Raw genomic sequence first — 19342 nt, forward strand, 5'->3', positions numbered from 1 at the left:
AATGGACTGTTCTCATAAAGAAAAATTTATTGACTTGTATAACTCCCGATAAATCTATGCTGTAGTCGATTTCGAACAAGAAGGAAGCCGGTCCAGTAGCCGATTAACAATACCCGAGTAACCTTGTACGCCTTTGGGGGGAAAAGTAAATCATGTTAATGTAAGCAAATGGTCATCACCGTTTAGATCCCGCAGGTAACGTGAATCCTCTCGTCATGAAGTCGGTAGTGGTGGGCTTGATGCCGTTAGAACCCTTGGTGAACAGACTGTTAATGTTCTCATTCGCACCGATCATTTTCCGCCGCTTCTTCTTCTCGTTCTCCTCTTCCAGAACACGCGCGGTCAGCATCGCCGTGGACGCGTTTTTAATACCGTTCGATGTATTGGGGGTAGGAGTCGATGTGTTGCTTCGACTCGAAGCGGCAGCCCGATCCTTCTGTGCCTGAGATGCCAGAGCTGACTTGGAATCTCCCGCGGAATTGACAGCGGTCTCGGTGGAATCGCCGTTGGCGTGCTTCTTGCGTTTCTTGGAGCCGGGGGCTTTCTTGAGCGAGTGGGTGAGTCCCTGTTCGGCTAGTCTTTGTGCTCTGGCCATCAGTCGTTGTTTATCTTCTTCCTTTGGCGGCAGGATAGTGATCACGTTGTCCTCTGTGTATGACTCGTCGCACTATGAGGGTAAAGCTGGTTAGCGGATGATAATGAGATTTGGGTTTCAGAACGGCCTTACCTGGAGACATATATCGTCTTTGAGTTGGCGGATAGCCTCCTCGGAAAAGACATGGCCGCAAGGAACAAGATAGACCGATTTGACACCGGGGCCTAACTGCTTAGCAGTGACTGGACAAATCCACACCTCGCGTCTATCATTTTTGCTGCCCGGATGCTCGCCACGCTCGGTATCGATCTCGAATTTCAGCTCGACAACATCCCGAAGACCCTTCACGCGCCCGCACAGAATCTCTTCACAGTCCGCTTTGGATCTGATGCCCGGGGCGTCGTCACCGGGAAGTAAGAATTCTAATATTGATTCCTTATTGTAGAGATTACCGACGCAGTCGGCGACGATCGGTCGGATTAGCGGCTTATGCGACAAGGGACAGGTGGTCCAGAAATGTTCCTGCATTTCGCGCTGGGCTTCTTTCACTTGCGCCGTACTGGGAGCTTTCGCCGCCTCTTTTACGAGTTCGCGGCGGGTTGGAATACTATGTGGCAGGTTAGATTTTGGACGGAAAATTAGGCACGTCGTTTGTATAACGGGAGAGTACTTACCTGCCACCATCATTACCCATGTCGACTGAATACTCTGACCAAGACGCCTGTGTTCAAACCTGTGTTCAAAAAGTCTTGTTGATGCGACACCGATCAGATATCAGCTTGCTGCTTGCCACTCGGAGCATGATAGCGGGATGACTAAGACGCCGGGCCCTGTTCCCCCAGATCGAGTAGATCCGAAGTGGGCGTTATCAACAGCTGGCCAGAAGCTCTCTCCACACTCCCCTGGACCGATTGTTTTTGGGCACAATACAGGATTGGCAAGGAAGCTCAATGCTTTTATCATGATACTTTCTCAGGGAGCGCTCGTCATTGCGAGCATAGCGGCATGCTCTACTACTGTGGCTGCTGCAAGTGACGGTTCGGCGAGACCTCGAGGTGTCGGCCCAGAATGTAAGTATACAAACACGAGTTTACTACATTGTTCAATTCAGGCCCCGTTGCAAGCTGGCTTCAGCTTGAATGCTTTATAGCGCAACGACAAATACTTGCCAGATGTCCCTGCTATGAACAAGCTAACCTCTTTATTTGCGTGTTCTAGTTGCCAAGTTCTACAAGGACACTACGACATTCACTTGCATCTCCAACCCAGCGATCAAGATCCCGTTTTCTGCCGTGAACGATGACTACTGTGACTGCCCGGACGGTAGCGATGAGCCTGGAACATCGGCTTGTTCTTATCTCTCCCGCAATTTCCCATTGACTGTCGCAGATCGGCCGGGGAACAGCGACCTTGAACTCACATTGGCCCTTCCCGGTTTCTACTGCAAGAACAAAGGCCACAAGCCGTCATATATCCCATTCCAGCGCGTGAATGATGGTATCTGCGATTACGAGTTGTGCTGTGATGGAAGTGACGAGTGGGCCCGTGTAGGCGGTACAAAATGCGAAGACAAGTGCAAAGAGATTGGCAAGGAATGGCGCAAGAAGGAGGAGAAGAGGCAGAAGTCCATGACTGCTGCCCTGAAGAAAAAGAGGGATCTGCTCGTCGACTCCGGTAGACAGGAAAAGGAGATCGAGGACCACATCAAGAGACTAGAAGCTGAGATCCAGGCACAGGAAATCAAGGTCAAGAATATGGAGGTCGATCTGGAGGAGCTGCAGAAGCGAGAACAGAGCAAAGTTGTTCGAGGCAAGAAGACGGGCAAGGTGAATATCCTTGCTTCCTTGGCCAAAGGCAGGGTTGAAGAACTCCGGGACGCACTGGTGGAAGTTCGCCGGGAGCGGGATGAAGCCCGGTCACGCTTGAAGGAGGTTGAGGATATCCTGTCCACGTTCAAGGTTGAATACAACCCCAACTTCAACGATGAAGGAGTCAAGCGGGCGGTACGCAGCTGGGAGGAATATGCTGCTCGCGAAGATGTTGGCAACCTCGGGAATAGCGCGCGTGATCGCGACCTGGATGAGATTGCCAAAGCTGATAGTGACGAAAGTGGTGTTAACTGGGAGCAGTGGGAAGCCGAGGAGGACTCAAGCGATACCGATGCGGGTTTGTAGTGTCCGATACATTCTGAATGCGCTACAGTTGCTGATCTTTTTTCAAGTTTACAAGCTGGCGGCGTTTCTACCTCCTTCCTTCGTGTCTTTGATTGAAGACAAATTGATCTCTATCAGAGGCTTCCTTGAGGACAATGGCATCCTACCCAAGAAAGACGAAGTCACAACTACCGAGTCCAAGGCAGTGAGCGAAGCGCGTGACGCCCTTGAAGCAGCCAAGACAGAACTTGCCCAGTCATACACCGAGCTGAAGAACCACCAGGCTGATCTCGAAACCGACTATGGCAAAGCCGGCGTGTTCCGGGCTCTCAAAGGCGTGTGCATCTCCAAGGATTCCGGAGAATACACGTATGAGCATTGCTTCTGGGACCAAACGAAGCAAATTCCCAAAAAAGGGGGTGCTTCCGTCCGGATGGGTCAATTCGTTCGCATTGGAAGTGTCACCGTCGACGAGCTCAACGAGGCCGGTGAGATGGTGCCAGAGGAGCGGGTGTCTCTCGTGTATGCGAATGGACAGACCTGCTGGAACGGGCCGGCTCGATCTACCACGGTCATTCTGGAGTGTGGTGAGGAGAATGAAATCCTCAAGGTGATGGAGGACGAGAAATGCGTCTATTCCATGGTCGCTACTACTCCGGCGGTATGCCCGGGAGGTGAGGAGGAAGGGGATGTGGCACCAAGACGCAAGGATGAGCTGTAGGGGAAGCATGTCGATTTGGGTGCATGTTACAAGTTGGTGTATAGCGTTTAGTTTTATGATAGCACACAGGTACAATAGCATTGCATATTGAGACTTCGTCATCGGATATTGTCAGCGCAGACGAGCCCGCTTCTCATCCCTCGTTGGCCGGTTTTCCAGCAACAGCCGCTGCAGCAAGAAGTCATCACCATTCTACGACGCCTCTCCTACTTGCGTCAATGTGTACACAGTTAGGGTCTTCTACAGCAGGATATTTGGATATCAAGCTTGAATATATAGTCATCTCATGAAACGAGTGAGTGCACAACTCCATCCCATCATACCCCAGCCAGTGCGTGTGTCCACGTAAAGAAACCAAGAGCAGATGGACGAAGAACGTAGATATTTCACATATGCATGCGTCCAAAATCAACAAAGAATCAGACCAACTTCACGCCATCGACCTGATCAAACTCGACGAATCCGTGCCGGAACATCTTGCGGGAATCTCATGGTGTTGTCGTCTTGTCTTGAGGATGGAGGGCTCGTTTAGTGCTTCAGTGACCGTTAGCTATATGCTGCAATGTGACAAACCGGATGATTAATGGGAACTTACGCCGCAGGAGGAGCAGGAGCAGCCGTTGCAGTCGCTGGAGCAGCCGCAGGAGTTGCAAGAGCAGGGAGTCATGGTGATTGATTTGGTTTGGGGGGGGGAGTAGAAAGGCTACTTGAGGTTCTTTTTGTGGTTGGTTTGGTTGGCTTAGGAGGACAGGCTTGGAATGGAGAGGAAGGAGGAGGAGGATTAGAGGGAGATGAAGCCTACCTTTATACCTGAACGAGGCCGATTTGAGCGCGGGTCAAGTGAGACAGCGCGATAGTCTTTGCTTTTGGTGGCAGTTGGAAAGGGATCAATCATAGAGAGTCCCCACGCAAAGCCCGGGTCATTCTCTTCTTTTTCTTCTCCCTACTCGGCAGGGAGAGGATCCAGTCGGATTGCAAAGAGCTCTGGATGGTCAGTGGGAGGTCTGCCATGCCATGCCACTGTACGATTGTATGTATGCCAGGCATAAAACGAGGTCACTATGTGGGGGGGGGGAAGGGAACGGGAAACGTCCAGCTCAGCTCAAGCATTCAGTTAGGCCCCTTGGGACATTGATAGTCATCCACGCCGTATCTGATGATAAGTTCTCCTATCATGCCACGTTCTGCAGGGATCTTCGTGTTCCAGTGTAGCTTTTGAGCGAAAAAAAAAAAAAAAAAAAAAAAAAAAGCAATGTTGGTAGTGGGGGCAATAGTTTGAAGTGAGGCAGCAAGTCGGAGGAATAATAGTTCGCATAAGGATTCCTTGTCAACAGGGTTATCCCTGCTATAATATGACAGATGCATGCTCGACTCCTTAGTAAATGGATTGTAGCTACAGTCTCCCACGCTTTCCAGTGTGATGCTCTTGAATGTTGCTAGATGTTGCTGAACTTGCTACAGCGGTTCAGCCTACAATTTACGGAGTATAGCAGCACCTAGTCTACCTAGTCTAGGTACTTACTAGGGTAGATGCCTGGCAGTAGGTGCATGTCACCACGTATGAGTAGTGGAGTTGATGAGATCCACTGTGACAACAGGAGTCTGTCCTGATGAAACCGCTCCTAATTGAGCATGTGTTAGGATTTTCAACCATGAACGTGTAGTGTTGACTTGATATACTCCGTGTATCCAAGGATAAGCCCGGTCCGGTGTCTTATGGCCCAGGAAGCTCTGGCATAGCTACTGCCTGTGTTTCCCTCCTTGCTCTGGGATCCTATATTAGCGATCCTCATGCAAGAAGCTCCAGTTTCTGGCTGCAGCGTACAGTAGCACTGAGCTTGTGGAACACCACGAATGGGCGGATACTGTACAGACTACAGACAACGGGGCCACTGCCTCTACTGTTCAGAGCGTCTCTGCAGGCAACAGACAGTCCCCCTCTCCCAACCCCTCCTTGTATGTCATGATCAGCAAGTTTATTGGCTCAGAAGCTGCTATGCTTTTTCCTGACTTCGTGGAATATCGCAGGATCAGACCTCAAACTGCAACCGCGAGATCCGCGCCAGAACTTGGACCTGACATCAAGAGGTCTGATATTGGGGGATTCATAGGTCGAAAGGATACCTGTCCACATTCGTAGCGTATTGTGATAGGGTGGTGGAACGGCCTTGTCAGTGGTCACACGTCTGTTGATCTGAGTGGACTGCAGGCAACCTTCTCTGGGGTGGTGGTGATGGTGGATGGTCGACTCTCGGGTCAAACAGGCTGAGTGTCTTTCCATGGTTGCTGTCAGCTCAAGAATGACCCTTGCGGGGCCTCTAAGATTTCGAATAATATATTTCCCAGTGTTGATGGAAACCCTCGGAATACAGGTATATGTTTACACGGATACTTGAATCTGATGATGCCTATTTAAGTTATTACTGCTGTAGGCCTGTAGCACTGAGCCATCACCGCGTGCAGTCGAAAGATTGAGACATTTATCAGACCAAATCTCATTAGCAATTTTTTATTTTCTTTTCTTTTCTTTTCTTTGTTTGTCCCAGACTACTTGTCTAGCACCCCATCCCAGCTTCTTCCACAAGCACTAGGAACCGAGTTCGATCAAGTTTCACCGAAAGCTAGCGAAGCTCTAGAAAGTGCTTCATCTCTTCTATAAATGAAAAGATAGTCAGCAGACGAATTGAAGAAAGGTATGTATCAGCGAGCAAGAAGGAAAAGCATACGGGGCAGTTGCATTGACCAGCAGGGCACTGGCAAGAGGCACCGCAAGTGCAGCCGTGATCGCCTATCAGAGAAAGCCAAGTCAGCCAAACAATCTCGAGTCTCTCAGTGATTCGTGCAAAATTCGGTGAAGAGATTAGGAAGGATAAAGTAGCAAGCGATCGTAACAAGAGCGGAACCTCGCATAGGCGCATAGATTCAGCAAGCAACGACGCGATGGTGGTGATAGTAGCAGTAATACCCCGCCATCACCTGCTACCCCACCATGCTGGTCACACATGATATGAGAAGCACTCGAGGGATTGGGACAGCATGGACCTACTCATGATGAATATATGAAGGAATTAAGAGCTGTTATTTCGCTCGTTCTGATCGTTTGAATCTTTGAAAAGAGATCTCTTGCGTGAGGTGTTGGGAGTTGTCAGAAATCTGAAACCAGATTCCTCGTGGTGGGCGGGGTCGCTTTATATAGGCCAAGGCTGCCATCACCAGGCTAACGAGTACCGACTAACGAGAGTATACTGCGGCATCAGCAAGCAAACGCCCGCCACGCCAGATCAATGTGAGCAGATTTCTGCATGTTGGATTTCTCTACGTCGCCAATGAGCGATTCTAAATGTCATCTTTCTCTGCCGCTGCTCCGTCATTTCCTGACCGTCTACAAGGAAGACAAATCTTATGTGGGATACCTCTGGAGTCTTCTCGACCTGTGAATAATTTGCGTTATTATCGACTGGCTTCTAGTCATGGAAGGAAGCCAAAGGACACGCACCAATATCATGCCTGTGTGGTAATACAGCGCAGGACGTCTTGCTAGATCCAGTCGCTGAGCAGTCCACGCTTGATCTTTGTCACTGCAATGGATGTCGATCTATAACAGGCATGCTATACTCCTCTTACGACTACCTGCAGACCCCAGGGCCAAGATTCGATGCACTGCAAAAAAAAACCAACAGGCAAACTGCATCAGCCGTTTTTTCTGTAGAACCTGTTGGAGCACTTGTTTTTGCTCATCTTGAGGCCTTTGGTAAGACCATGGTCGCCAGTGGCGTGTTGTCAGACAAGCCTCCTCCTGTTGAGATGATCAGACATTGAAAGGTCGAGGACACTCGTGACGATGGGATACGATCCTTCCTCCCAGGCGAATCAGGAGAGACAGCCTCTTCATGTTGGCTGGCTACCACCCAGGACCATCAACAAGGACTTATCAGGGACAGCGATAACGCGTCTCGAGAGAAAGATCACAAATGCAGCCAGCTGCAAGCTCGTTGTCACTGCGGGGGCGTTGACTTTCGTATTACACCGCTAGATGCAAACTCTGCTCGGCCGTGGTCTCCTTGGCCGGATTTACTGGTTCCGCATCATTTAAAATCGGCAAAGAATGTCGAAGATGTGAAGTGGTGGCTGCGAGACGGCAATACGGACCTGCGGTTGCCGCTCATGCCGCCTGGCCAGTGGCTTTCCAATCCAGTCATGGGCATTTATTCCTAAGTGAACATCCTTGCCGCCGATGGAAAGCCTTTGGAATTTGGTGCAGGCACAATGCAGCGATATGAGAGCCTCTCCGGCGTCTACCGAGAGTTTTGTAGTCGCTGTGGTGCAACTTTGTTCTGGCATTGTCAGGAGAGACCACAGGTTATAGATGTGAGTACTGGTCTGCTTCGAGCCAAGAGTGGCGCCAGAGCAGAGGAATAGCTAGACTGGGCTACCGAAAAGAGTGAGTTTCAAGGAGATGGCATTGGACCGGGATTTCATAGACCTGTTGGAAGGCGGATTGAGGGCTTAGGAAAAACGCAAGCAGACATCCAGTCATTGAGCAATACCTCCACTCTCAATTGACCAAGAGAGAGGGGCACATCTCTATCAAAACAATAAGCAGACTTATCTTGATCACCTTTTGTGACTCCTTCTGTGGAATATGAATGCTTGGACCGGGGCTTGGCGTATCCATCCAGAGTTGATAAGTTGTTTCACATACTCGACATTCGACGGGTCACTTGATCTGTTGTTCAAGAAAGAATAATAATAATCCAGATAATTGTGCCCATTATTTCGTCAGCAATGCATCAGATAATCCCCCTTACACCGCCTTCCTCATTCATTGTCGGCTCTGAGACTTTTTCCCCTCCGCCAAAAGATGAACTTGAGAAAAAAAAGGTCGCGTCTTGTGGGTGCGTGCATAAGTACTACTGATCATCACCACTGGAACATTGTATCTTCAATTTCATTGTTCTTCTCTACTCTTAAGGAACTTGAATTATTGAAATACTGTAGCTGCGGTGCAAAATGCCGCCAGCTTTCGAGTTTCGAGGAAACGATCGCCGGTCGCACTACAATAATAAACCAAGACACGAATTCACATTTCGGTATGCGCGACCCTCGACGGCCGAACGGCCGCTTCTCACTCACAAGAGAGAGTCCACTCCAGAGCCCATCCTAGGCGCTAAATTGGGAGATGAGCAACCTGGACTGCGATTTGCACCTGTATCCAGTCTTAGTGACAGCGAGGAAGCTGAAATGGATATGTCTGAAGAAGAAGAAGATGATGATGGGGCGTCGCATCCGCGCAAAAAGCGGGCTTTAGAAACGGATACTGCATCTGCCCCCGTTCCCGCGCCAGTCCCAGCAGCTCCAAAATGGTCCAACCCAGATCCATATACTGTCCTCCCACCAACTGATGAGAACGCGCCGAAGAGAGTCGACGTCGTGAAGTTGATTCGGAAGGCGCGAATCGCAGAGAATGCAAAGCAAGCAGCAGCAGCAGATGCAGTGACAACCAATGAGGACTTTATTTCATTTAATGGCTTGGTGGACGAGGAAGAAGCTAAGATGAAGGTCCCGGACAATGCTCCTTACGGGCCGAAGCGAAATTTTCAAGGACAAGATTCTGCTCTTGGAAACCGGAAGAGAACATATGATGACGAGATCAAGGGCTACTCCAAGAAGAGTGGAAGACCTATGAACCGGTTTCACGATGATGGTTCGATCATTGATGAGTGGAGAAGGCACCCTCAGGACGATGGAAGACCTTGGATGTCTCTTATGGAGCCCTCGCTGCACTTGGGATCTCGACTGCATAATGAAATCTTGAGTTTCTATCACTGGGTGAAACCAGTGCAGTATGAACAGATCGTCCGCGCAGACTTGATTACGAGGCTACAAGTGGCGTTCCAAAGCCGGTATCATGGCGTGCAACTTCGCTCCTTTGGGTCTTTCGCTTCTGGATTGTATCTGCCTACCGCTGATATCGACCTTGTTCTCCTATCAACAAACTTCATGCGCAACGGCATCAAGACTTTTGGCGAGCGTAAAGGCCAGATCTATGCCTTTGCGGCCTTCCTTAAGAATTTGGATATAGCTGTCCCTAATTCCATCGAGACCATCGCTCATGCGCGTGTTCCGATTTTGAAGTTTGTGGACAAGCTGACCGGCTTGAGGGTGGATCTGTCGTTTGATAATGACAGTGGTCTCATTGCCAACAACACTTTCCAGAGCTGGAAATCCGAGTATCCCGCAATGCCTGTTATTTTATCTGTAGTAAAGCAGTTCTTGCTCCTCCGCGGCCTGAATGAAGTCCCTACTGGTGGACTAGGAGGTTTCTCCATTACTTGTCTTGTTACCAGCCTTCTCCAGCATCTGCCTCATGGCCACACGGCATCTAACCTGGGGTGTATACTCATGGACTTTTTCGAATTTTACGGTAACAGTTTCGACTTCGAGAATGTGGGCATACGCTTGAATCCGCCTGGTTATTTCAACAAGGTGAGATTTTCGATTGCAAAATTGTGGGCAAAATCTTTCCCAGTCGCTAATGGTGGTAATACCAGAGAGTCTACAAGGTTCATAGAGAGAATAACGACACCCGTCTCTCCATAGAAGACCCCAATAATCCAGACAATGATGTGTCAGGCGGAACTCGCGAGATCGCTCTAATTTTTAGGGCTTTCTCGAGGGCCTTCCAGCGTCTCAAGGAGCGTATGGTCTCCTCAGCGGTCTCCGGAGACTCAAAGGCTAGCATCCTGGAAGCGATCATTGGTGCAAACTATGATGAATATGCAGAGCAGAGATCGCAGCTGCGTAAAGTGTTTGATACTCATCCTAGATTTGCTCAGTACCGTCGAGTTCCCACACCTCCGCCGCCGCCGCCGCGAGAGCCTCCTCCTTCCATGGAGCCAGCTCCTCTGCCGCCTTCATTACCTGCGAAACCCGGTTCTCGCAAATCTGCTGCAGCGCCGCCGCCCCAGGATCCCAAAGACAAATTGACCAAGATGCAACGGAAGCAGCAAGCATCACGGGAACGCGCCGATTGCTTGAAACTTCTTCGCCCTGACATACCAGGAATTCCAGACACTATCAGCAACGAGCAAGCTTTGAGTCTTGGTGGCTATCAGAATCAATCGGAGATGGACAGAGACCTCGCAAGTCGAAAAAGAGAAATGAAAAAATCAGCAAAGAAGCGCTAAAGATTCGATGACCTTGACGTTCACTTGACGTTCCTCCCCTGGTTGATACACCTCCATCGACGGTTATTTGGCTGCACCGGTTTTTAGCCTTGTCTCTTTTGTCGTATTCAGCTCCTTTCTCTTTGTTTTCATGATTTGCATCAGATACCCGTGTTCAAATACATGTGCGATTTTATTAGGTTGTGGAGTAGGGTGGGACGGTTGGGTATCAGGGGTGTCTTCGAGTCTTTCTAGAAATGGTGGCATCGTCTTCGATTGGTTTGGCCTTCAGTTGAAGATGACATTTCCACCAAAAGCCGAGCCTTTTGGCCTGACATGAATTAGAGGGCAGATCTCCAGCTCAACAGTGTGCCGTGACTGACAGACACAGTGGTTTCCAGGGCGAGCCTTTTCATCCCAGGACTTCTTTCCGTTCATCGCCAGCCATCCTGCTTTGTCGGATGAGTTGTCCCGGCACCGGAAGCTCCTTCACGTCCACGCACGGCCGCGCTTATTGAATCTTATTAACATGGCATGCGATAGTTCAAACCAATATTGACTTTAGAAGAAATGCGAAATGCTACAGGTCATGCAGGTGCATGGTCGCCATGCTGACCTGCAACAAGTTCCTTCCACCTCCTTCTCACCAAGGAAGCGCTACATGCGATTCCTTGGAGAGGATGATTTGAAGGTTATTTCTGTGCTGGCTGGATTTCTTTTTCTACCGAGAAGCTCAAACTTGTGTTTGATGGGAAAGCGTTCTATGGTCATGCCGACTGAGGATGCTGGAAAAAGGAAAAACACGTCTATACAAAGATACTTGAAAGGTAGGAAGGCAAGCGAAAATATGCACAAAAGAGACCGATTCATAGCCCCCCAAGACACCTGCCATGCATCATCAATGCATATAGCCATTATCATGGAGTGAAAGTCTTCAAGTCATGGACATGTCAATCATAAACAACACTCGATGGCGCTGTATCCATGGCCACTTGCCTGTCCGTCGCTTCCAGGGGCGGAGTAACTATAGGCTCATCGATTTTCCCAGTGTCTGTCTCGGTGTCTCTTTGAGTGCCAGCGGCCTTGGACTCGAGTTCCTCGAGAGCAGCAAGATGCTCGGCGGGTAAGACATTGACGAAGTCCGTCCCAGGGCTCGGCCAGCTATAGTCAACCCAATCAGGTCCGAGAATCGATTGAACTCCCTGCGCGAGCGTCAGGATGCGACTGCGGCGAGCTTTGGACCAGGCCCGGTCGGTGATGACGCCTTCCGAGGGGGTAAGAATGGCGGGCGCGTGCTGCGCGGTAGGTACGGCAGCGGCCTGAGGTTCCTCCTCGTCATCGTCTTGGTTCTCCAAGCCATCGATGATGCTGCGCCAGACACGCAATGTCTCGTTCAGCTCGTCGACATTGCTGACGCCCATGACGCTGACGCCGAGCCGTTCACCGGTGCCCACGTGGGCGACGGAGAGGAACCCAGGATCCACACCGGGGCTGCGCGCAAGAGGCGGGCCCAGAGCTCCGGCTTTGGCGCCGTCGTGCAGCCACGACTCCAGCGCAAATCGGATGGCGATCACTTCCAGTTTCTCGCCTTGGGCGTCGGCCCACTCGCTTGCACTGCGGGCGGCTCGCCGAAGACCATCAGGGGCAGGGTGGAAGTCACCCATGCTTCCGATGGGCACGCCTCCACGCCGCAAAATGCCCATCCCCAGAACCGATGCATTTGGCACCACGTCGACGCCGGCGGCGATCAGCCGGGGAAGAGCTTGGGTGAGTAGCCGAGTGTTTTGTAGCGTGAAGTTGGCGTACGACTGCACGATGTCGAGAGGCTCGCCGGTCTCGCGCAAGACCAATTCGGCAAGATCGCATAGTACGTCCACTGGGTATCCCGATATGCCGACGTAACGAACGGTGCCTTCTGTATCGCGAATGCGGCGCAGTTCTCGGACAGCTTCGAGGACCTCCTCTGGGCTCACGAACTCCACATCGTGGCAGTAGACCACGTCCAAGTATTCGGTATGTAGGCGGCGCAAGCTGCGCTGTACACTATGTCTGATCCATCTCGGCGAATAGTCAAAGGACGACGCTGCGATTCGGCCCACTTTGGTGAGCAATCGGTATGTATGGCGGGGGAAATCAGATCGGACAAAGTCTGTTGCCAGAGCACGACCCAACAGTTCCTCCGCGGGGCCGTAGTAGGGTGATGTATCGAAGGCGCGTACTCCACTGGAAAGAGCGCGATGAACCAATTCGGTCGTAGGAAGAGCGTAGGGGTCAGCATTGTACTGGGAATTGAAAGTCGCGGTGCCCATAACAAGTGGCGGCATGTCCGCTGACAGCGGGACAGAGGGACGGCCCATTGTAGAAGGTTGTGTTTGTATGCAAGACACTCAATCCTTTTTTTTTGTCTATTTTCAAGACTTGTAAAGAGACGTGCGCCGCAATCTCTAAGTGTCAGATAGCAGATTAGAAGACTGGAAAATCAAAGATAAGAGGGAGGGGCTGTCGCACTTGGAGGGGTGAGGGCGAGCCATCCTGAAATTTGATTTCTAACCCGCGGGGGGACTTCCGGTTCGGAAACGGCGCCATGGGCTGGGACCGGTTAGTGTTGCTTTAGATCGGGGGGTTATCGAAATATCATGATTTCCGATTCAGCGCTGCATCGGATCGATCGAGAATCTGCAAGGGTTGCCGGCATCATGGTGAGTTTCTGGACTGACAGAGAGATGGTTGTTGGCTTTGTCAGTCAAGCCGATCTCAAGGCGGCGGTGAATTTGGCAGAAGCAAAACCCAGAGTGTCCCGACTTCGACTTTCTTTCAATGATCGACTCTGAGATGAATGAAGATATGAATATAAATATGTAATGAGGAATGCTGTTATTTATACAAAGCTAAAGAAAGCCCACTCATTTGACAAAGGGTCTCGAAGAGGCAGAGCAGAGCACATGTCAGGGAAGAGCAAGACATCACACATGAATACTATGGGTACATGAAGACAGCCTTTTCGTATCTCAAGAGAAGAAGAGTGGAGAAGAGCGCATGATGAACAGATTGAAGCAAAGAGAATAACCGCCCAGAAAAGAAGAGATGGCCTTTATGTTCCAAGGCTCCCGACTCATCACTATGACTGTGATCCTTCGTATCCGCTCCCTCTGAGAGTATAATATACACATGAATGAACTCAGGTAGAAAGAGCGGAGTAGGGCAAGGACATGGCGGAGAAGCAGGAGAACGAATAGGTCGGTTTCTGTTGAGCAACGCAATGTTTCGCTCTGACACAGTCTCATGCAAAGAGCATCGAAATAGTCAATACAAGGGGTAGGGGTCTATATTGTCTCCAATGCCAACATTGGAAGTCACCGAAGAAACGCCTTGCTATGCCGAAGAACCGAAAGAAATATGACGAAAAAGATGGAGAGCGATGACGGATTGTTGTCCGTCTCAATCTCAACCACAGACCAGATCCACGCCGTCCGAGGTATGCGGTCTGCGTGACAGATTGTCGATAGAGTCGGAAGCGCATGACACCGGAAATGGCAGTCAAGCACACTCAAGTCGACACATCCGAATTCCGAAGAAGCGAGGCAGATCACCGGTCCTTGTACACCTTAGGGTTCCAGCCTTCCTGAAGTTCCTTTTCCTGAGCGGCTTTGCGCTCCGCTTGCCGAATTTCCATCTCGATCCTTTCGCGCGCTCGGAGAATTTTGCTCTGAAGATAGAAACTGCCGCCCTTCTGCGGGTCGTTGAGATCGAACAGCTTCTTGAACCGCTCCATCACATTTTCCAGATTCGTTTCTCCGCCCTGTGGAGGCTTGACGTTGAGGATCTTGCAAGCCTCATCGAGGGTCAAACCAGAGGATGCGAAAGTCGAATTTCCGTTCTTGCCCTTGTTTGCCTGAGCATACTTGGATGATGCGGAGGCCTGCTTGTAAGCTTCTGCGAACGCTCGACCGAAGACTCGAGCGCCGGTAACAACGACCTGGGTAACGATACGGTGGGCCTGTTCAAACGGAGAAAAAAAACCCCCATCAGATATAAATGTCCTTCACTCACAGCGTCGGGGCGAAAAGCCGGGGAGAACATGAATAGAGCACTTACCATGTTGAAAGCGAAGCTTGACCTAATGCAAGGAGAGACACAATGCCGAAGATGAGATCAAGGACCAAGTGCAGAGGATCAGAGATTATTATTAGTGACAGTCAGTATTCGGCCTGTCGCGAAAAGCGTGGTTGTTTGGTGATGGGCAGATGGCGCTGGGCAAACGGAGGACTGGAAATCGAAGTTGAAGCCAAAAGTCTCTCCACGGCAAAAATTTCGGCGGCGGAATTGAACCAGTCGCGTTGTCGGGCTCGGCTCAACAGGCAGGGAAGGAATAATATTACTCTACTAGACTATACTACTAATCAGGGATTGTCTGTTTTTTTTTTATGAGAGGTTGAGTGCTGCATGATCTTGTCATGATTTAAATAAAAGTGTCAGAAGTTGTCCAATCCGATGTCTTTTCTTAGCAGATCCGATCAGCTGCATCGGTTGACTTCCCTTGCCTTCTTTTCCTACCAGGACACACACCTTCAGTCACATGTCCCGAGAACCACAAGCAAAAGCTTCAACTTGTCCGCGGATCCCCAGTCTTTCCCTCCCCGCAGTCGAACGATCAGTCTGCCTGTACCGACTAGCTAGTTGGTCGTCTGCGTCGGTTCTTAGATCACCTTTTAGGTAGCTAGTCCGACAAAAGATAGATCTCTTCTCCTGCCTCTCCTTTCCCCCTTTTTTTCTCGCGTGTCACACCGCCCGCAATGCGCTTGCTGGATGCATATGACGTCTCTGTTGGATGGCAGCACTCGGTATGTGACACTCTCCCACCATTTTGCTCATAATCCGGGGAAAAGAAGCCCATGTGGAAGATGGTAGATACTAGATGCTGATGTTGCCGCAGAAGATATTCCGTGGATAGATTCCATGGCCCCGTCATACGCACAGGAACATGGCTCACAGCCAGATTCGCAGCCACCGACGGTCGCTGCTTTTTCGCCCACGACCATTTCAGGCTCGTCTTTGACATCTAGACAGCGATCAAGCATCATCGTACACCGCAAATCTCCTCTTCTTGTCGCCACACCCCCAGCCATCACACGAGCATTGGCCTATTCCCACCCGTTCATACTTCCGTTAAATAAGCTGGCTGGCTTGCTCACCTGGACCACGGGTGACCCATGGCAAAGCTTCCTTCTTGTCGCCGGATTCTGGACCATTGTCTTGTATAGCGATGCCATTATCCTCTGGGCTGGCCCGATCTTTGTGGTCATCGGGTTGATTCTGGGCATGTACTGGCGGCGCTTCTCCCCCTTATCATCGGCCGCAACTACAGGAGAGAAACGCCACCAGAAGAAGGCGTCGGAAACATCACCTCATCAACATGAAACTCTGGACGAAATCGTTGAAACTTTAAGGACATTCACGACCCGATGCAATATCCTCTTGGACCCTCTCCTTGAGCTGACTGAATTCATGTCAACGCAGAGAACCGCCACTTCTGCAACTACCAAACCTGCTCTTACAACGCTCTTCATCCGAATTCTGTTTGTGACTCCGATCTGGATTATCCTGACCCTTCCTCCCTTCTACCTGATCACGACTCGTCGTGTTGTCATGAGCATCGGTACTATCATCCTCACCTACCATTCCCGACCAGCGAGGGTTTCGCGGGTCATTCTATGGAGGTCCTTGACCGTGCGGCGGATATGTTCCATGATTACCGGCCTCTCCTTTTCTTTGGATGCCAACAAATCTCAATCGCTTTGGGCTCAGAGCCATGGCCATGCTGCAACAATTGCAACCAGACGGCGGGGTGATTCCTCGGGCGTTCGCTTCACCTTCGTCATCTACGAGAATCAACGTCGATGGCTTGGAATTGGGTGGACATACTCGTTATTTCCATCTGAGCGAGCTCCATGGACGGACGAACATCTTAATGCAGTTCCGCCGAAGGACGATTTTGAGCTCCCCGAAGTCCAGGGTGGGAACGCCAAATGGCGATGGGCAGAGGGCAGCGAATGGCGTATCGAAGGCGCCGACGGCACCAAAGATAAATCCGAATCCAAGGCAGCGGATGGGGGCGGGTGGATATATTATGATAATAAGGTGAGGTCATAATTCTATCCGGACACGATTGCCCTATATCTAATCTGCCGTTTTATGATTACAGTGGAACGACGGCCGTCGTGGACAAGACGGCTGGGACCGATATACTCGTCGTCGGAAGTGGTGCCGCGACGCTGAACTCACCGAGACGCAACAGTCGAGTGAGACCGCACCTTCCGTGGTGAAGTCTGGTTTAACACAGGCATTTGAGAATGAGAAACAATCTGGCCACAATGACGCTTCAACAGTCGAGACCGATACCGTGAGTCCCGCCCCGTCCATTTCCTCCACGGCCCGGAGACGACGTTGGTTCGGGGGCTCGAAACCTGTAAGCGACAAAGTCAGTAGCATATCCTCTGCGCTATCAGCCTCTACCAGTACTACCTCCGTGGACCCTGGAAAAATAACCTCTGCCACCAGTTACAACCCCTCCGGAACCCCCGCCTCCAGACCGATTGATATTGAACATTCTCGAAACCCATCCGGCCAATCTGGCAGTGCCAGCTTCAATAGTCTTGATCGAACCAGTAGCATGCCGGGAAGCGTCTCAAAAAGTGAGAGCAGCAGTCTTCGGGATAAGGAAATAAACCATGCGCAAGACCGTTTGGACCGCTGGGGCACTCGAGCTACAGGTGGTATCGAGCGAGCGGAGCGAGAATTGGGGCTGGGTGACGAGGTCAACATGGGATTGAGTTGAAATTGACTTAGGTGCTTGGTTGAAGTGCCACTTCTCGTGTTTTTGAAGCTTATATATAAGGTGTATTCTCTTATGAATGGATATGACCGTCATTCTCTGCCTTTCTAATAAGAGTAGACCTGGTGCACAAGATAATGAATCATGTGATGTGGAGAAATATGGGGTTAATCTTATCAGATGGTGCTTCGAAGCTTGAGAGGCTCAGCCGCTCAAGCCTCAAGGATTTTAGAAAAGTGGGGCCTTTTGGACATCGTTGAAGTATGAGAAATTATTGAAATACAACGTCGGGTTGAGTTCGAGATTCCAATGGTGAGCCAGTATGAAGTACTATTACTACTGCTAAGTGGCTCTTGAGCCAATATACATAATCTCACGGCCGTGTTCTCTAGCTACAATTACTATAGTACTTTCTCAAACTGAGGGTGCATACAATTAATTTATCATGAGCTTGTCTTAGCTTCATCCACTGGGACTACTGGACCCCAGCACCACGTTGAGGTGCAAGCTCATCGCTAGGGGCTATCTAATAATAATAATAATAATAATAAAGCATAAAGCAAAAACAAACAAACCTAACGAGGTAAGTGGTGGGCAAAGGTAGACAGGGTGCTCTCTGGGTTGAACGAAACAATCGCAGAAAGGGCGAGACCAGACAACGATTGTGCGTCCGATGACAAGCAGCTTTAAGGTTGAAGAAAGTGATCCGGTGGGATGGGTCGAGATACGCGTGCTCTGCCTCTATGAGGCGTCCACTGTGGTCAATATATTCGTACCACGGCTTGCTGAGTTTGGGGCGGAGGAAAATCAGTTCATAAGCGTTAGACCAGAAAGCTAAACGCTCTGTGCATGTTACTTTGAAGACACGCGTCATACTAGCTTTGATAACAGGAAAGTGGAAATCATTCCAATGTGGCGGCTCGTCAGGTGTGTCGAATGGTATCTTCGTAGGTAGCCTGGCACGGACAGGGTAGGTTTCAGGGAACAACCGTAGTATGTTCACTGGTCGAGTCAGTTTGTCCACCACATCTTTTATCTTACGCAGACGCGGATTGTCCTCGTTGTCACGGTAGTGGTCCGGCCTGTCGTCGCGTCGCTGGCTTCGTTGTTCGCCACGGCCACGCGAGGGATAAGGAGCGCGATCTCGCTTCTGGTACTGGACCTTGTCAGCTTGGTCTTCCTGGGTACTGCCACGATAGGAAAGAATCCTTCATTAGGGAAGGCGCTGTTGCGAGCATTGAATGGGTGGTGTCGGATTTCTGAATAAGGAAAGTGTACGACTGAATCTCTGGTTCCGACTATTCACAATGTGTGACCTCAATATACTAGACTGTCATGGAGATGATAGTCTCTGAACTAAAGAAAAGCATTTGTCGGCAAAAGAATTCGAGTCGAGAGAAGAAGGGACCGCCCGTGGTGCATTTCACGCGCGAGCGTCGCTGAAGAAGAGCAGAAGCTTGAGTTATTTGAGAAGGCGACTGAGGGTCTAGAGGAGCAGATTGCCTCGCAGCGGATTCGGCACAATAAGCTCGTACAAAATGAGGCCTTTCGACGTGGTGAGCTTGGGTATCTCTAGAACGTACGGTGAAAGGTGTGTTCTAATTCTGATATCTCTTGTAACCTTGCTTATGTCAAAGAATTGCTATGGTTCGTCTAGCTGCTTCACTTGTAGGACTCTAGTCATTGCTTGGATCAATCCTCGGGTGGTAACCAGTTCGACCCATGTCATTTTAACATAATTAATATAAATAATATAAATAATACATATGTATAAGCGGTCCTATGATATCAAGATCTCTATACATCCCTTAGGGCTTTGAGGGGCCCCTCATCTGATTTCCCCACAATTGATACTGCGCATAGTAAGTAGTGTTA

General features: G+C 50.2%; 7 protein-coding genes across 7 annotated transcripts, besides 4 other annotated features; 3 read left to right on the forward strand and 4 right to left on the reverse strand.

Moving 5' to 3' along the window:
• Window positions 1–175: 175 nt before the first annotated feature.
• Window positions 176–1289, reverse strand: ACLA_005800 (uncharacterized protein; the record flags this gene model as incomplete). The annotated part of the gene is made up of 3 exons (XM_001273249.1): window positions 176–667; window positions 728–1202; window positions 1270–1289. 3 exons carry the CDS (start codon window positions 1287–1289, stop codon window positions 176–178), a joined length of 987 nt encoding a protein of 328 aa, XP_001273250.1.
• A 117-nt stretch (window positions 1290–1406) lies between these two features.
• ACLA_005810 (putative protein kinase C substrate) lies at window positions 1407–3469 on the forward strand (the record flags this gene model as incomplete). Its single annotated transcript, XM_001273250.1, has 3 exons — window positions 1407–1665; window positions 1814–2761; window positions 2817–3469. 3 exons carry the CDS (start codon window positions 1407–1409, stop codon window positions 3467–3469), a joined length of 1860 nt encoding a protein of 619 aa, XP_001273251.1.
• Window positions 3470–4691: 1222 nt separating this feature from the next.
• Window positions 4692–4717: a microsatellite.
• Window positions 4692–4718: a microsatellite.
• A 1258-nt stretch (window positions 4719–5976) lies between these two features.
• Window positions 5977–6004: a microsatellite.
• Window positions 6005–6073: 69 nt separating this feature from the next.
• ACLA_005820 (uncharacterized protein) lies at window positions 6074–6519 on the reverse strand (the record flags this gene model as incomplete). Its single annotated transcript, XM_001273251.1, has 3 exons — window positions 6074–6122; window positions 6196–6257; window positions 6472–6519. The coding sequence occupies 3 exons, from the start codon at window positions 6517–6519 to the stop codon at window positions 6074–6076; spliced, it is 159 nt and encodes a 52-aa protein (XP_001273252.1).
• Window positions 6520–8479: 1960 nt separating this feature from the next.
• Window positions 8480–10656, forward strand: ACLA_005830 (putative topoisomerase family protein TRF4; the record flags this gene model as incomplete). The annotated part of the gene is made up of 2 exons (XM_001273252.1): window positions 8480–9978; window positions 10041–10656. The coding sequence occupies 2 exons, from the start codon at window positions 8480–8482 to the stop codon at window positions 10654–10656; spliced, it is 2115 nt and encodes a 704-aa protein (XP_001273253.1).
• A 929-nt stretch (window positions 10657–11585) lies between these two features.
• On the reverse strand, window positions 11586–12992 carry ACLA_005840 (D-arabinose 1-dehydrogenase (NAD(P)(+)) ARA2; the record flags this gene model as incomplete). The annotated part of the gene is made up of 1 exon (XM_001273253.1): window positions 11586–12992. The coding sequence occupies one exon, from the start codon at window positions 12990–12992 to the stop codon at window positions 11586–11588; it is 1407 nt and encodes a 468-aa protein (XP_001273254.1).
• Window positions 12993–14221: 1229 nt separating this feature from the next.
• ACLA_005850 (import motor complex subunit PAM16) lies at window positions 14222–14733 on the reverse strand (the record flags this gene model as incomplete). The annotated part of the gene is made up of 2 exons (XM_001273254.1): window positions 14222–14632; window positions 14686–14733. The coding sequence occupies 2 exons, from the start codon at window positions 14731–14733 to the stop codon at window positions 14222–14224; spliced, it is 459 nt and encodes a 152-aa protein (XP_001273255.1).
• A 695-nt stretch (window positions 14734–15428) lies between these two features.
• Window positions 15429–17470, forward strand: ACLA_005860 (PEX28-32 family peroxisomal membrane protein; the record flags this gene model as incomplete). Its single annotated transcript, XM_001273255.1, has 3 exons — window positions 15429–15476; window positions 15628–16773; window positions 16838–17470. 3 exons carry the CDS (start codon window positions 15429–15431, stop codon window positions 17468–17470), a joined length of 1827 nt encoding a protein of 608 aa, XP_001273256.1.
• A 524-nt stretch (window positions 17471–17994) lies between these two features.
• Window positions 17995–18018: a microsatellite.
• The last annotated feature ends 1324 nt before the right edge of the window (window positions 18019–19342 follow it).

The sequence above is a fragment of the Aspergillus clavatus genome, genomic scaffold, assembly GCF_000002715.2.
Source record: "Aspergillus clavatus NRRL 1 1099423829797 genomic scaffold, whole genome shotgun sequence".
In the NCBI taxonomy this organism is placed as follows: domain Eukaryota; kingdom Fungi; phylum Ascomycota; class Eurotiomycetes; order Eurotiales; family Aspergillaceae; genus Aspergillus; species Aspergillus clavatus.